General features: G+C 40.6%; 2 protein-coding genes across 27 annotated transcripts in view; one reads left to right on the top strand and one right to left on the bottom strand.

Annotated features, from left to right (window-relative positions):
• Positions 1–8,418, top strand: part of Cacnb2 (calcium channel, voltage-dependent, beta 2 subunit) — a 384,951-nt gene extending 376,533 nt beyond the window's left edge. For 5 of the 13 annotated variants that reach the window (XM_006497313.4, XM_006497318.4, XM_006497315.4 and 2 more), the window contains 4 exons: positions 913–1,064; positions 2,395–2,490; positions 3,861–4,046; positions 5,195–8,418. In XM_006497313.4, the coding sequence (XP_006497376.1) occupies positions 913–1,064; positions 2,395–2,490; positions 3,861–4,046; positions 5,195–5,683 (923 nt within the window). In that variant the 3' untranslated portion in view covers positions 5,684–8,418. Of the gene's footprint in view, positions 1–912; positions 1,065–2,394; positions 2,491–3,857; positions 4,047–5,194 lie in introns of all 13 variants that reach the window. The other 8 variants (XM_006497317.4, XM_006497314.4, XM_006497320.2 and 5 more) reach the window with 2 other exon arrangements.
• Positions 8,419–10,050: 1,632 nt separating this feature from the next.
• Positions 10,051–17,556, bottom strand: part of Nsun6 (NOL1/NOP2/Sun domain family member 6) — a 64,701-nt gene continuing 57,195 nt past the window's right edge. For 5 of the 14 annotated variants that reach the window (XM_030252144.1, XM_030252147.1, XM_030252145.1 and 2 more), the window contains 2 exons: positions 14,386–16,153; positions 12,572–12,684 (listed from right to left, as the gene is read on the bottom strand). In XM_030252144.1, the coding sequence (XP_030108004.1) occupies positions 15,920–16,153 (234 nt within the window). In that variant the 3' untranslated portion in view covers positions 12,572–12,684; positions 14,386–15,919. Of the gene's footprint in view, positions 16,154–17,556 lie in introns of all 14 variants that reach the window. The other 9 variants (NM_001165943.2, NM_001165941.2, NM_001355685.1 and 6 more) reach the window with 5 other exon arrangements.

Raw genomic sequence — 17,556 nt, forward strand, 5'->3', positions numbered from 1 at the left:
AAAACACCCATGGAAGGAGTTACAGAGCCAAAGTTTGGAGCTGAGATGAAAGGATGGACCATGTAGAGACTGCCATATCCAGGGATCCACCCCATAATCAGCATCCAAACGCTGACACCATTGCATACACTAGCAAGATTTTATTGAAAGGACCCAGATGTAGCTGTCTCTTGTGAGACTATGCCGGGGCCTAGCAAACACAGAAGTGGATGCTCACAGTCAGCTAATGGATGGATCATAGGGCTCCCAATGGAGGAGCTAGAGAAAGTAGCCAAGGAGCTAAAGGGATCTGCAACCCTATAGGTGGAACAACATTATGAACTAACCAGTACCCCGGAGCTCTTGACTCTAGCTGCATATATATCAAAAGATGGCCTAGTCGGCCATCACTGGAAAGAGAGGCCCATTGGACTTGCAAACTATATGCCCCAGTACAGGGGAACACCAGGGCCAAAAAGGGGGAGTGGGTGGGGAGGGGAGTGGGGGTGGGTGGATATGGGGGACTTTTGGTATAGCATTGGAAATGTAAATGAGTTAAATACCTAATAAAAAATGGAAAAAAAAAAAAAAGAAAAGTGCAGTTTAGGCCAAGTTTCTAATAGGCACCCTCATGTCTCTCTCTTCATATTGTACATCTTTACATAACAGATGGCCCAACACAGGTAAGCTTATGTGCTAGGAAAGGTGGTACATTTGGTGCTGGCTGAAAGAACAAAGCCTGCAGTACTAAAGGTGTGAGGAAATAGCCCTTGTCAAAGGACATCTTTCCCCAGTCATGTTGACTATAATCAGTAAAACAGCAGCTGTCCTGCTGTCACTCTGGATAAAGAAATAGTGCGCCACTTCATTTCAGCTTCCTGTAGTTTCAAATGTGTCCTTTTAAATAAGCGAACTCTGTTTAAACCTTTACAGCGGAAGTTCAGAGTGAAATTGAAAGGATTTTTGAACTTGCAAGAACACTGCAATTGGTAGTCCTTGACGCGGATACAATTAATCACCCAGCTCAACTCAGTAAGACCTCTTTGGCCCCTATCATAGTGTACGTAAAGATTTCTTCTCCCAAGGTAAGCGGGTTACACTGTTTTCCTATATTCAGATATTATTGTCATGTGTTTTGTACTCTGTTCCGCAGTAGTTAAAGGCGATGCCTTCTTCATGGACATAGTTTTTGAAAAGCTCCACACTAGTCAAGAAGTTTTAGAAGAAGAATGAGCATGGTTAATGTGTGGCTCAGAGCAGTGGTCCTAAGTGTGGGTCCTGGACCACTGAAGGGACTTCAGAGGGTTTGTGACGGGAGCTGCAGCCACAGTACCATTAGGGTGTTTCTTTCCATCACTCTTGGCATCTCCACACACACAGTGGCAAAGCTGCTGGGAGTCCAAGCCTGGGTGCAGACTATAGCAGCAAATGCATCCGTGTGTTCTTACAGTTAGGACTGTGAGAAGCATTTGCTGCCAGCAATACCAATGCTAAGCAATGAAGCATGGAAACATGAGTGAGGATCACAGAGAACTCCATGAGTGCCTTTTTTGTTGTTGTTGTTGTTGTTTTTTTTTTTTTTTTTTTTTGTTTCCGGACAGGGTTTCTCTGTATAGCCCTGTCTGTCCTGGAACTCACTTTGTAGACCAGGCTGGCCTCGAACTCAGAAATCCGCCTGCCTCTGCCTCCCAAGTGCTGGGATTAAAGGTGTGGGCCACCCCCGCCTGGCTATGAGTGACCTTATGAGTCATGTAGGGAATGGTCCAGCAGAATTTCAGGACAGAACAGTAATACTATGCGACATCAAGCTATTCCATATAGCTCCCGAGTCCTCATGGCCACAGGTCTGTATAGCTATAGATTTGGTGGACTTCAGTTTAGTAGCGAAGAATGAATCACCTGCTCTCTATGAGGAACCTGGCACAACCCCGTTATTTAACTGTGTATCTCTGTTATGGTCTCCCTACAAATATCAAGAAAACCTATATTATAGAATACTGGATACAGAAGCTGATATTTCAGATTTCTTAAAAAGTGATGTTTTTTAATTTAAAATGAATTAACAGTGCTACGATATTTGAAAAATATTAGAAATATTCCCTGAAAAGCAATGGCCCTTTGGGGTTCATGATATATATACATACATATATATATATATATATTTACTTAGGTGATGGTGCAGGAATTTTGAGAACTGTTAGGCAGGAAAATATCTCAGCATCAGCTTTACTCTTGTGTGTAAAGCTTGCAAGAGATGTATGGAAGCATGTTAGTTTTTTGGTTAATCTCTACGTTGTATTTTATTTCTCAAAGGTACATGTTGTTCATCCAGGGACAAGTATAAAGTAGTCCATAATATACTCTGTAGCTTATCCAAGTACAGATAATCCTGATACAAACCTGTACCTTTTCCAGGTTTTACAAAGGTTGATAAAATCTCGAGGGAAATCTCAAGCAAAACACCTCAATGTCCAGATGGTAGCAGCTGATAAACTGGCCCAATGTCCTCCGGTAAGTTATCTACATGGTCCAAACAGCTTAAGCGATTGGACCTACATTTTAGAAACAATGTAGTTACATATCTGTGGGAAGAGACTCAGTCTCACTAACGATGGCATTCACTCTAAAGAGGTATGCCAGAGTCTGTATGACCATGTGTCTAGAGCATATGTAGGCCAGGTAATAGTCACCCTTCCAAAAACTCTACAAACATCCTGTACAGACCTCACTTCCTATTAAAGGACCGTGGTTTGTAAGATGGACCTCTTCAGAGTGTGGGTCTTATCCACTTCTAGCCACATGCAACATGTTGTCTGAAAAAAAACAACTTGGACCATGTCAAACTAAACACTGAATTTCATGCATAAGAATACCACTGTGAGCATGCTTTCCACAGTGCACACTGAGGTCATAGGATAACATGGGTGTTGGTTTCCACCTTCCATCTTCAGCCAAGGCATCTTGTTGGTCAGAGTATACAACAGGCTAGCTGGCTGGCTAATTCCCAGGATTCTCTTGTCTATGCCCTGTGTTCTTGTAGGAGTGCTGGGATTACCAAAACTCAGTGTTGGCTTTGGCATGGGTTCTAGAGATTCAAACCAGGGACCCCACAGTTGCACAGCAAGCACTTTCCCCAGTGAGTTATATCACCAGCCCCAAACCAAATTTTTAAACAGTAAGTTTCCCAGACATACATTCCTACTTTTATATATTATACTTTGGGGCTATAGATCCAACCTAGTATTCATTCAAGTACAACTATGTTGGAAAAACTGTATAAAAGATACAATTATGAATTTGACTAATTTAAATTAATGTTATATTTCTTGATCAATAATTTTAAATTTTCAAAAGTAAAGGACCTCATCTCTCACTGACCTCTCCTCACACTGAAGTGTTAAATTTGGATCATGTCAAAATGTTGTTTGGGCTATTTTGGGCCAAAATGCATGAACTAATCTTGCCTCTTAGCTTTCAGAGCTTTCTACAGTCTGTATCAAGAACAAGCACTCTTCTAACTGTTAAGATTTTTCATGTTTTTCTACCACAGTATCAGATTTTCACAACTGATAAATAACTCTTCTGCACTGTCCTACCAATCATGCTGACAGTCCATTTTTGAGCAGTTAAACCACTCCGTGTTTTAATTCAGGATTTGAGGACACACACACGCACACACACACGCGCGCACACACACACACACACACACACACACACACACACACACAAACAAGCTAAGAGAGTCAGCCGATGGAAAAGGAAATACCAGGCAAGAATAAATACAATGGGCAAGGGCTGTCCTCTGCTCATGGATTTGGGGAGAAGACAGAACTTGGTCCTGGGTTGCGTTAATGGCCTATCTGAAATGCTTACTTTAGCAGGAATCATTTGATGTGATCTTGGATGAGAACCAGCTGGAGGACGCTTGTGAGCATCTTGCCGACTATCTGGAGGCATACTGGAAGGCCACCCACCCTCCCAGCGGTAACCTCCCCAACCCTCTGCTTAGCCGGACTTTAGCCTCCTCAACTTTACCTCTGAGCCCCACCCTCGCCTCTAATTCACAGGTAAGAGCACTTCCTTTTATGGTCTTCATAGAGAATCTAGGCTGCCTCAGCCGATGCCCCTGAGACTCAGCTCCAGAGAAGAAATAGCATGCTTGATCTACTATTCTTTGCTCTCCAAACTAAAAGAGCCCAAGCGCCACTGACCAAGTTCTCTCAGTCCAGTATGAGTTGTGTACCTGTAAGCAAAGAGCTGTGAACTAACACACGACAACACCTCAGCCTGTCCTCTGCGAAGGGTCTAGAATAGTACATGTCCCATATAAATGCCCCATCTTAATGAGTTTTAATATATTCAAGCAGATTAGTTAAGACTGTGGTTATAGCCGGGCGTGGTGGTGCACGCCTTTAATCCCAGCACTTGGGAGGCAGAGGCAGGCGGATTTCTGAGTTCCAGGCCAGCCTGGTCTACAAAGTGAGTTCCAGGACAGCCAGGGATACAGAGAAACCCTGACTCTGGAAAAAAAAAAAAAAAAGACTGTGGTTAGAAGATATGGTATCAGTACTAAAATCACAAAAGACCATTCTTGCCCCTTTGGTGAAACAAAATGTCGTAGGAACACAAGTCCAATTTAAGTTGTGCCACTAGGTGTTTCTTTCATTTATTTATTTATTTATTTATTTATTTATTTGGGTATTTATTTCATTTACATTTCCAATGCTATCTCAAAAGTCCCCCACACATTCCCCCACTCACCCACGCCCACATCTTGGCCCTGGCGTTTCCCTGTGCTGGGGCATATAAAGTTTGCACGACCAATGGGCCTCTCTTTCCACTGATGGACAACTAGGCCATCTTCTGATTCATATGCAGCTAGAGACACGGGCTCCAGGGGGTACTGGTTAGTTCATATTGTTGTTCCACCTATAGGGTTGCAGACCCCTTTAGCTCCTTGGGTGCTTTCTCTAGCTCCTCCATTGGGGGCCCTGTGATCCATCCAATAGCTGACTGTGAGCATCCACTTCTGTGTTTGCTAGGCCCCGGCATAGCCTCACAAGAGACAACTCGTGTTTCAAAGGGGTGAGGTGTCTAAGCTGGGCTGGGCTTCATTTCAGCATTTTAGTACTTCAAACGGACGCACTTAAGTGATACTGCTCCCAAGATACTTAGTTCCTCAGTTGATGGCCTCCTGTGTGTCCCTTTGCTTCAGGGTTCTCAAGGTGATCAAAGGCCTGATCGCTCTGCTCCCCGGTCTGCTTCCCAAGCTGAAGAAGAACCTTGCCTAGAACCCGTCAAAAAATCCCAACACCGTTCCTCCTCAGCCACACACCAAAACCACCGCAGCGGGACAGGTCGAGGCCTCTCTAGGCAAGAGACGTTTGACTCTGAAACCCAAGAGAGCCGAGACTCTGCCTACGTGGAGCCAAAGGAAGATTATTCACATGAACATGTGGACCGGTATGTCCCACACCGCGAGCATAACCACAGAGAGGAGACCCACAGCAGCAATGGCCACAGACACAGGGAGTCTCGCCACCGCTCTAGGGACATGGGTCGAGACCAGGACCACAATGAGTGCATCAAACAACGAAGCCGGCATAAATCTAAGGATCGCTACTGTGACAAGGAGGGGGAAGTAATATCCAAGAGAAGGAATGAGGCTGGCGAGTGGAACAGGGATGTATACATCCGCCAATGACCGTGCGTGTCCCTACCCCCAAGTCTTTGTGTATCATCCTTAAGCAAAATCTTTGGGGGTTACATTGCAACCATATGTGATTTGTCTTGTCTATTTTGTATTGCTGTTGCTCCAATAGCAATGGCATGCAATCAAGTATTACTATACATTCTTTTGTAAGTACCACAGAAATTGGCCTAGTACAGCTGCAGACTATATCCTGAACAATTCAAAAGCTGTTTGGGTAGCTGCCATCTCAACAGAGTGGCTCCAGAAACGTAGTTACTATATCCAGTGAGCCAGATGCAGCGCAGATAACAAGTGGGATTTCTCCGTATTTTCAATACCCAGATACCTGACCTGTCATTCTTTCATGGACCACTGTTTCTTGCTTGTACCTCTGGCTGACTAAATTTGGGGATAGATTCAGTCTTGCCTTACACAAAGGGGATTATAAAGTTAGAATCTATTTTCTATGTACTAGTACTGTGTACTGTGTAGACAGTTTGTAAATGTTATTTCTGCAAACACCTTATTATAATTATATATGTATATATAATTATATATACGTATATATAATTATATATACATATATATATATATATATATATATATATATATATATATATATATCAGTTTGATCACACAATTTTAGGGTCTTAATGCCAAGTCAGCAGGTTTGCTTTATGAATCACAGGGACTAGAAATGCCCACATTCAGGAAATTTCTAATATTGTCTAGATAACTCTCCCTATTCTAAGAGAGAGACTGTACATACTGTAAATACGTGTGATTGCTTGACTTGAGGCTTGATTTATGAATGTAATCCCATCCTTGTAAGTTTTTCATTTTAACCATAAATTATGGTAAATGTAACCAAACTCCAGAGGTTTTTCTACTCCATACAGTCCACACTGATTGTGACAAACACATTCTTAGCAGCTAGTGTCTGTTATAGTCACCGCACTGGAGTATCCAAGCGGAGCCCACCATGTGCACATGCGCGTGTGAGTGAGTGAGTGTGTGAGCGGCTGAGATGAAGTGGAACTCGGAAGACGAATGCGGAAAGCAGAGGCTGCTGGCTGAGAGTTCGGCCCACCTGGCTCTGTACTTAACTGTGTTGTATGTTGCTTTCAAACCCACTGAGCAGCCAGGGAATGTGAGGAAGCTTGCTGCCAAAGGAACGAAGGAAGCACTCGGCTGCTGACGCCTAGCTTTTGCCCCTGAAGAGAGCAAACATGGGCATCTTGTACTGTGAGTGTTCCACTGGAAATGGACAATCTTTGTGTGTCAGAGTATTTTGTTTTAGTAAGAAATGTTTACACAGCTTGTGCAATTATTTCGTAGGGAAATAAATTTTTATAACTCGTCCCACTTTCCTTTCTAAACGTGCCTCTTGCTCCTGTTGTTTATCCTCAGCCACCCACTCTTCCTCCCCCAGCACCAACCTGAGCAGCCACACTGTCTGTCAGAATCTAGAAGTGCTTCTTATAACCAAAGTTCCTGCTCAAGCTTCAGAAGTTATCAGGGCAAAATGGAATGACTTGAAGCAAAAAAGTTGAAACACTCTCTTACAGGACACATCTCTGAAGGAGAACCTAGAAGACACTTTCTTCTTGCCTCAATTTGCCTGTGTTAAGAAGCTTAGACTATACAATAGCCAAGACTATACAGTCTCTCTCTCTCTCTCTCAAGAGTCCAGTGCTAATGGATGGATAGGTAAGACTGTATTAGCCGCAAGAGCCCCTAGCATTCGAAGTCTTTCACAGGCAAACGTCTGCCTGTGATTACCCAACCAGATTGGTATATTACTAACAAATCATGGTTACAATAAATATATTTTTGTTTTGTTTCCTGGTTATTTCATATTCTTCTGAAATACTCGTAGGCATTTATGTAAAGCAGTTTTACATTTACTACTTTATCCTATACCCAAGAAAACTCGAGCGTTTAAAACAGGAATTGCATATATATTTTACCAGTGGTTTTACCTGCTTAGAGAATGAAAATTTTCCTTAGAATCAGCACTGTACTTATAGAATTTATACACTATACACAGTAATTTCAGACCCAAATTTAGAAAGCACTCATCAGAGACTCTGAGCAGTGATCTATTCCCTTCCTCTGTGTGTGTGTGTGTGTGTGTGTTTCATCCAGAGGAATGGCTGAGACATTCAGCCTCATGATGGTGTTTCTCATACCTGCAGTAACCATGCATCCCTTTCATAAACTAGTTCTAATGTTGTCCATCCATCTGCTTACTGTGCGCATGTGTGTGCACATCACTGCATCCCTCCACTCTGCTGAAGGGTCTTATACAGGGCACCTCTGTGTGAAAGCACACACTGGGGCTCCATCAGCAGTGTGTGCTTGACCTCTCAACTGACTACTAGGATGTAACACTGCTCTTTACACAGCAAAAGTTTAATCTTAACCAACTCCGTGGTAGAATCCTGATTTTTTTTTTTCTGTAGTCAAGCCAGGAAATGCTGGGGATGTAGTTAATAGTGTTATACTTCTGTGTCAGCCACTTCAGTTTTCCCTGTGCTTTCTAAACTGCTCACTTACTGTTACCAAAAAAAGGTGCTGCTAAAAGTAGGTTGTCTTCAGTCATCCTGTACCACAGACAATACCACATTTGAACATGTCTGCTCTGCCTCCCTGTTCGACACTCACTGTCACGACACTGAACTGTTTGATGAACTTGGTTTAAAGTAATTCATGGAAACAAATAAAGAGCTGGCTTCTGCACTGTTTACCACTGGTATTAATTGCCATCTTAGGGACGAGTATACTACATTCGACACTTAACATGTAGAACATATTCGTCTGGCCAACGCCAATAACCGGGTATGCTTTTGGTAATCTTCCTTCTATGTCTAAGTAAAACAAAACAACAAAAAACCAAGGTAGGTAAGATTTTTAAAATGTAAACCAGAGGGTTTTTCTTTTTCCCTACCTTAGTTCATACTGTAGGGCAATTCAGATTCATAGTTTATTTTACTTTTATGAAGACCAACAGCTTCCCCGTCTGCTGGGGACATGGCACCATTCCTCCGTGCGCTCTGGTCTTATCCCATAAGTTTCAGATTGCTGACCCTGAGTCTTACTAAGTGCTTTGCCTCACTTTGCTATATAAACTAAAATCTAACATAGGGTTTTAATTAAAATGCATTTATCACCAAATAAATGCTTTTTTTCTGTTTTCATAGAAATAATTTATATTAAAACTAAGTGTGATAAAAAGATATGTTAATAGCCTTCCACATGTCCCTGTTTTTTTTTTTTTTTTCATTTTTGTGTCCTTGAAGAATATGTGGTTTGCTTTCAAATTTGAGAGGACGAAATCCACTGAAAATGGCTCATATTAACAGGAATAATGTTAAGAGTCTTCTGTCCTTGCTGTTCGGAACACATGCAGAGTTCTCTCTTGCAAGCTGTGTGCACTCTGGTATTTCCTACAATGGGAAAGTGTGACACCGTGCAGGTGTGCTGCTCAGCTGTTTTGCTCCCACTCTCACCCTAGCTTAGCACATACAGATGTGCAGAGAGCAAGAAAGGAAATAGTGGTTATGGAGTTGCTTAAAATACATTTTAAAAACAGGAGGGCTGCCTGGAGTCCAGAAACAGAAGTGCCACTGGGAGATGGTGTTTCTCTCTAATCAAAACGGCATCTCCTGGACACAGGCAGAATGAAGATAAAAAAGGCTTGCTTATTTACTTGAATCTTAGGAAATTCAAGATAATTTTTCATATTCCAAAATGCCCACTGACTGTCTACTCTGAAGCAGTGATAAGAGAGAGAGAAAAACACCTTGTTTATCTGTCCTGGTACATTTCCCAGGTGTAGGAGTGGGCTCAGGATAACACAGTAAACTGAAGTCACAATTTGCTGAAAGATATGGGTCCAGGCACTTGGATGTAGAGAGCTCAAGGCTGTTCAAAAGAGATTTTCTCCAGGAAGAAACCACCCAAAGGCTTTACCTGATCCAAGAGCTGATGCAGTCAGGGTGGATACAGTAAGTCATTGAGAGACCTTCCTACAGGAAACCTGCCACGGACCACCCCAATCAGGTATGGGGGTCCCTGGAATGAGGGTCCTTGAAGCTAGGTGGGTAAGGATTTGGCAGTGACAAACGGAAACAAATACAGAGCCAGTTTGAATCTGAGTGTATTCTGCAGCTCTCAAGCAGGGGATTTTATACATTAAAAAACCAAACATTACATCTCTTAGAAACTATATCCAATGAAACAATCACAGATATCAACAAAAATCATTTGGCACAGTAAAGCACAAAAATCATCCAAGCATTACAACTCTGAAACTATGTATTCAGTGAATCACAAACAGAACAGGTAACATCATTATAAATCATCAAAATGTAACAATTCTGAAGGGATGAATTCAGTGGGGGCTGTTGTCCAAGGCTAGTGGCATATTTCCAGGAGCAGGTTAATAAATCTTTAATGGTCAGTGCTCTTAACAGCTGAACTAACTTTCCAGCCCCATGGTCAATTATTATTTAACATCTAGGGCTTGAATTTTTATAATCTTCAATATATAAATTTAAACTATTTTAATTCTTTCTAATTAAGGCTTTCGTTACCAAATACCAAAATCCACCTCTGATGACACATGTAGCCATATGAAATTTTAGTGTTGGGAAAGTTTTTATCATAATAGTTTTGTAAATGATTTAGAAAGTAAAGCGTTGGTTTCCCTGGGGATAAGGTCATGTTAGTGGCCCCATCTCTAGGGATGTTTTTTTACCCATTGTTCTCGCTTAAGATCTTGGCCTAGGCTACTAGGAACATGTAAATAAGAAAAAGGATAAGAGAAAACAAAACAGATAGATTGCCATGAGAACTACAGCTCAAATTTTTTCTCCAGCGAAGAGTTCCACAACCAGTTCCAGGAGGCCTCCCCCTTTTGAGGTCGATCGCCTCAGTCTGTGGAACTTGTCACACAGATCCTACTGGAGGTGGTGTGCATCTCTCCCTTTTTTATTGTTTTAATTGAAGCTTGTAAATATCTCTTTTGGCTGCAGAAACGGAGGAAAAGACTAGTCGGAAGATGACTGGAAAAGTAAGGAGAAGAATTATTATTCCTATAGCCATGGCGACAACAATGATCCAATGTAGCCAACTAACAGGGTTTAATGACCATAAACCAAAGCTAATACACTGAGCCAAATCTTCTATATCAGTAGATTCAACATGGGCTTTGCTCATAGCAGATATTTGGGCTTGTAACTGAGCCATATCATGAGTAATACCATTGTCTTTCCAAATTCCCAACAAATGATTTTTAGTAAAATTCCAATTATGACTTTTATTATAAGGTAATGGAGTTACACGTATATACCGAAAGCTGAAAGCTGAACTTTGTATTTTCGACGTCTTGTCCTAATGCCAAAACTACATCCTCTAAAGCATCAAGTTTTACTTCTAATTTTTTATCCATAATTTGTTGCCTTGCAAGTGTTAAAGAGACATTTTTGTTTAAAGTTATCAACAAAATGTGTAGTCTTCATATCAGAGACTGAGGCGACTGTTGGACTGTAAGTGAAGTAAGAATGGCTATTAGAGCCCAAAATTAAAGTTGCAGCAAAACACTTTGGTCTAATTAGCTCATTAACTCCCTTAAGCGTAAGGTTACATCATCAATCCAAACATCCTCTTTTAAATTGACAGGAAGCATAACATAAGAAGGTCTTTGTAATATCAAAATAACTGAATAATTCTGAATTAAGATAGGATCAACACAGTTAGAATACATTTGGAACAGCTGACCTGATAAGATTGTTTTACCTTAATTTTTAAATTTGAGGACTGTCCAGTCATAAGGATACTTTAGTCAAGATCTAATTGCTAAAGGAGTGCTCTTAGATTTCTTAGGCTTTTTTTTAAAAGAACCATATTAGTTGCAGCAAAAAGTCTAAATAACCCTGAAAAAATCATTAGAAAAATTATGTGAAAGAGAATGACTGACATAAATTGGTTTCACCCATCCTGGACTGAACCATCTATTAACAGACTCCTTTGTAAATGTCCCAGGCCTGTAGCCATGAAAGACCTGTAACTCATTAACTAATTGTTTCCTATAATCATAAAATGGAGAGATGATGGAATAATCATGAATTTTGTCTTGAGTTTTCCAAGGATCATGTACTGAAGCCCAAAAGCTAAATCCACATTTAAGTCATCTTGGACTATCACCTGAAAGCAAGGATACCCACAATTTATCATTGTCCTGATATTCTTGTGGACATTCTTTCCGAGGAATAGTTTCTGTTGGCCTTATAAAAGTTTCATTATAATTAGAATACCCCAAAATCATTATTGAAAGCTCTCACATTAATCTTTTACGATTCGGGGGCGGGGGGGGGTGTGACAGGATCTATCTGGATCATCAGAAAGAAAAGTTCTCTAACTAATGGGAAGGCAACCCATTTGGAGGGAGGGGATTCTCTTTAAAGTACCACAGATTGGGGCAGAGTCTGACATTGCCTCATATTTAATTACAGAGGAAGTCAAATGGGGGGAAAGTCAGCGTGTTCCCCTAGCAGCTCAGAGTCATGACTCTGATATGCACATCATCTCCCCAACCCACGGGATGAAGAAGGGGAGGATGGGGAACATAGGCCCCAGACAAGGTTGCAGAGGCACAGCATGCCTGCATAGAAACCACAACAAGCATAGCAAGAAACCTGTTTTCTGCTGATGGTGGTTTCCGGTATCAGAGATGATTTGTTGTGCTCTCTGGGTGAGTTTCTTCAGTTGTCCCCAAGTGATCTATCCCTGTGGTAGATGACAGTTTCTTCAGTTGTCCCCAAGTGATCTATCCCTGTGGTAGATGACCGTTCAGGAGGAGCCGAAGCCGCCTGTGGAGAAGAGAGATCAAGCTTCTTCAATGTCTTCATTACTTCTTTTGCCTTCTTTTGCTTCTGGGTTCTTGTAGAGGTTTTCTGGTTGGAAGGGTCGAATAAGTCTGTCTGGGATGCAGATTGGGTCTCTGCATTCTGTGGAAAAACACATGCATATCCTCTTCCCCAGGTGATTAACACATCTGGCCCTTCCCAGGTGCCTGTTAAAAGATCCTTCCACATCACTAAACGAGTCTGCAGTAGGGGAGCCCAATGTTTTTGCATAGGGGTTAAGCCTTTATCATCTGTAGTAAGGTGATTAATGGTAAATAAACCATGGCTTAAAAATTGATGAGGTGAGTAATAATGATCACTAGATTTTAATCTCTGAAATTGTACCTTAAGATTTTGATGAGGGGGCTGGAGAGATGGCTCAGCGGTTAAGAACACTGACTGCTCTTCCGAAGATACTGAGTTCAAATCCCAGCAACCACATGGTGGCTCACAACCATCCATAATGAGATCTGATGCCCTCTTCTGGTATGTGTGAAGACAGCTACAGTGTACTTACATATAACAATAAATAAATCTTTAAAAAAAAAAGATTTTGATGAATCCTTTCTATGATAGCATGACCTTGGGGGTTATATGGAATTTCTGTTATATGTTCTATACCCCATTGAATGCAAAACTGTGCAAAACCTTGAGAAATGTAAGCTAGAGCATTATCAGTTTTAATTCTTTTTGGCACACCTGAGGAGGAGAAGCATATAATAAGATGTTGTATGACATCTTTCACAGCCTCTTCAGTTCTAGCAGTAGCCATAACCACATGAGAATAGGTATCTACAATAACGTGTACATAGGACAATTTTCCAAATTCTGGGATATGAGTTACATCCATTTGCCACAAAACTTGAGGTTTAAGGCCCCTTGAGTTAACTCCCATTTTTAATGAATGATATACATCGGGACAATGTTTGCAATCCTTCACAATTTGTCTAGCCTGTTCTCGTGTCAAATTGAACATCCTTCTCAAGGCCAATGCGTTCTGATGATGTAAAGCATGACTTTCCAATGCTTGTTCAACCACACTAGCAATTACGTGTTCCTTCGTTAATAAATCTGCCATAGCATTTCCTGAAGCCAATGGACCTGGCAGGCCAGTATGTCTTCTGATATGTCCTATAAAAAATTTTCTTTTTCTTGATTGAATTATATAATTCTGGAACTCCCAGATATAAGAGCTGTCTCTATATCAGGAAATAAATGAACTACATATTTTGAATCTGTATAAAGGTTAAACTCTTCAGGCAGGTGTTCAAGGGCAGTAATAACTGCAATAATTTCCGCCTGCTGTGCAGAAGTTTATTTTGCCTTTTTAATAATTCCAGGTCTATCTTTTATATAAACAGCCGAGGTTCCATTAGATGACCCATCTGTAAATACCAAGAGGGCATCAGAAACGGGTTCCAATGTTATTTTAGAAGGAAAAGGTATTTGTTTCTTCTAAAACTTTACCATAGGGTGTTGAGGTACATGGTATTTAGTTTATCCCATATCCTGAGCTAATGCCATTCCCCAGTCAGCCGCAGTTGGAAGTAAATACTCCACTTGCTCCTGATTGTAGGGAATAACAATTCCATGCATTTCTTTGCCAAATAATTCCCTGGATCTTATCCTCCCTTTAATTATTAATTGACTACACATAAAAGGATAAGAGGATACCATTTTTACTAGAGTATGAGGGAAATAAATCCATTCTAGCACACCTTCTTGCCATAGCCATGCAGTAGGCCTGTAAGCTGTTTTAAGTATAAGAAGAGACCATGGTTTTAACTAATGTATTTGTTTTACCTTTGCATCTTGCATCTTTTGTTCTATCAATTCTAGTTGTTTTAAGGCTTCTTCTGTAAGCTGTCTCTAGACGTGGGATCAGGATCTCCTTTAAGAATGTCAAATAAATGATGCAACTGTCCTGTGGTAATTTTTAAATTAATTGGAAAATTAATCCAATTAATATTTCTCAATAATTTTTGAAAATCATTGTTTTTAATTTATCAAACCTAAATTGCGATTATTGAGATATGATATATTCATTATGAATTGTTTTTCCCAAATAATTTATTGGCCTGTTATGTTGAATTTTATCAGGGGTGATAATTAGTCCATGCTGGGTTAATACCTCAATGATATTTTTCAAAATTAATTCAGTTAAATCCTTTATTTTTTCTGCTATAAGAATATCAATCATATAATGTAAAATAAAAGCCTTTTTATACTTGACCCTAATGAATCATGAAGCTTGATCCACAAATTTCTGACAGAGTAGGACCGTTCTTCATACCTTGGGGGAGAACCTTCCATTGATACCTTTGAAATGGCCTTTGAAAATTGACAGAAGGAATGATGGAAGCAAGTCTTTGTGTGTCTTCTGGTTGTAATTTTATAGTAAAAAGGCAACCCTTTAAATCTAGAACTCTAACATAATAACCTCTGGAACAGCTCCTGGGGATGGGAGTCCTGGCTCTCAGTAACTGCTTTTCTCCTCCTCACCAAGCATTTCCCTATTATTTTGCATGATGTCTGTTCCCAAAGATGATAAAATACAGCCAAAATGTGGAGTACTTCTCAATGGCCATTTTAACTACAACGTAAATCACTAGACTTCACCTTTCAAAGTATTTAGCGCAAATCCAAGCTTTATTTAGAAGTGACCTGCGGCCTGGTGAAATGACTCAGCAGGGAAAAAGGACTTGCAACACAAACCTGAGGATCTGAGATCAAGCTTCAGAACCCAAGGTAGAGGCGAGAAACTGATTCTCAAACGTGGTCCTCTGACTTCACCATGTGTTCCACACACATACTCAGTACAGAAATAAACCTTTAAATTAAGAAGCCAGATTTACAATCAGTAAGCAGAGAGAGACAGAGGCAGACTCCAGCAACGAGCCTACTTACCTCAGTTATGATGAGGTTAGTGTTACTGTCCATGTCCTGAAAACTTACTGAAGAAGCTACCACCATCTTGGAAACTGAAAACAGTTTTTCATAACCACTTGAAAGCTTTAGAGCTTTGTTCTTGTTTTCAAACTATTTTTTTTGATAGAAAGACAATATTTATGACATTAGAAAGACTAATAGTTATGAGTTAAAACTGAAATTATATTCCAGACCCCCACAGGCAACTCCTTTCCTTTCATAAAGCATGAGGCTGATTATGCTTTCCTATCCCCCACTTCCCCAGAACCACGTATGCATGCTGCTCCTTCCGATCCCAGGGAAGCCATTAGCATCATCCTGTTTCCTGAGCAACCATGCCATCACTCCGTTGGCTTGACAACACTTCTGTGTAAGAAAAAGCCCCACACACAGACAGTCTTCAGAATTTTCATTTCTGAGAAACCTTCGCTTTTGTGCTTTGACATTTTAGAAACTTTGCAATAAAGAAGCCTATACAGTCTTTGTTGGCCAACCAAATCATGTCTTCCCTTCTGGCCTCTCCAAGAGAATCAGTGTCCATGTTCTGCAGTGGTACAACAGACGGATCAAATCGCTGCAGCTGCTTCAATTGCTCCAATGTCAGGCCAGCTCCCACCATCCCTTCTCCTCCAATCTGTGGTTCCTTTAGGGAAGAAATGAGCAGAACTGGTTGTCTATGCTACAATTAGTAAGTTGTCTCTATATAGCTTAAGAAAAGACAGACCCGTTATGAGTATGACCTCTTCCAGATTCTTAAATACAAATGAATACAGTTGCCTTTGTGAGATGCACATGCCAATCTAAGAGCGGTGGAAAAAGCAGTGACATGTGGCCACCTGATAAAAGAGTTCCGATTTATTTAGGATCCTCCATGCTTATCAAGTTATGGCATTACAAAAGGCCTGAATGTTATGATTATATGCTTATAGACTTACAACTCGACTCTAACATGCTCAGCTATATGACCTAAGCAAGCAGCTTTACCCAATTCCATTTACTCATATATAAAGCAGAATAGGTAAAATACCCAGATCTGAAGCTAAATAAAAACAGCACTATTGGGCCTCATGTGACATGGACAAATGAACATCTTCTCATTCTCTAACAATGAACGGAGACAGCCCCAGAAGCATCTGAAATGCCTTTAGCCATACCAACTCCATTATGTCAGCGTTCTTCTTTAACACACATTAAAAGAAGAATATATTTTAGAAAATAATATATGAATCATGGCTACATCAACTAGGTTTTAAGGAACGGAGAAGAATTCAGTCATTTTTGAAAACCATTAGTGCCAAAGATCAAGTTCACAGGCCAGGGTTTGACCACTGGTGGAGAAGAACCCACCGTCAAGAAAAGATAATCATCCACAGCAGTGAAAGGATTATATTCCAGTACTTCTTCACATAGTCTCCATGGCAGCTCTGAGGTCTTGCTTTCATTCCCATGTAATTATCTTAACCTCCCAGTGCAGGGACCATTTCTAGATCACTTTAACCTTTATGTTGTGACTGCCTGTTAAGTGTTCTGCAGGAAGCCACATCAGATGCTCACTATCTCCAAATATTAGCATCTCTGTAGATATAAATATCTCAAAATTGAATCTATCTTAATAAAAATCCTAACAAAAAGTCACATTTGCGCTCACTAATAAAACAAACTAGAAAGAGCTTTAAAAATAGCCTATGTTAACGTAAAAGTGTAAAAGCTACTCTCCCCAACTGTAGCTTGTTCCCATGGCTAGTCTTCTGGTATTGTGCAGTGCACTGTGTCTGATGATGCAGGAGAGGAAATGTTCAGTCTTCTCCAAATTACAAACATGCAGGGCTGGAAAGGAAGGAAGTCTTGCAGAGGACCCTGTTTGGCTCTCAGCATTCACATGTAGTATCTCACAACATCTCTAACTTCAGACTCAGGGGACTATCTGACTTCTGCGCAGCAGGAATGCACGTGCATACACACATACATGTAAGCAAAATGTGTCTAACTAAAAAGAAAAGGACTTTTTAGAAATACAGTTAGTGACAAGTGGAATAAACAGGAGCA

This window comes from Mus musculus, chromosome 2 (genome assembly GCF_000001635.26).
Source record: "Mus musculus strain C57BL/6J chromosome 2, GRCm38.p6 C57BL/6J".
Taxonomy (NCBI): domain Eukaryota; kingdom Metazoa; phylum Chordata; class Mammalia; order Rodentia; family Muridae; genus Mus; species Mus musculus.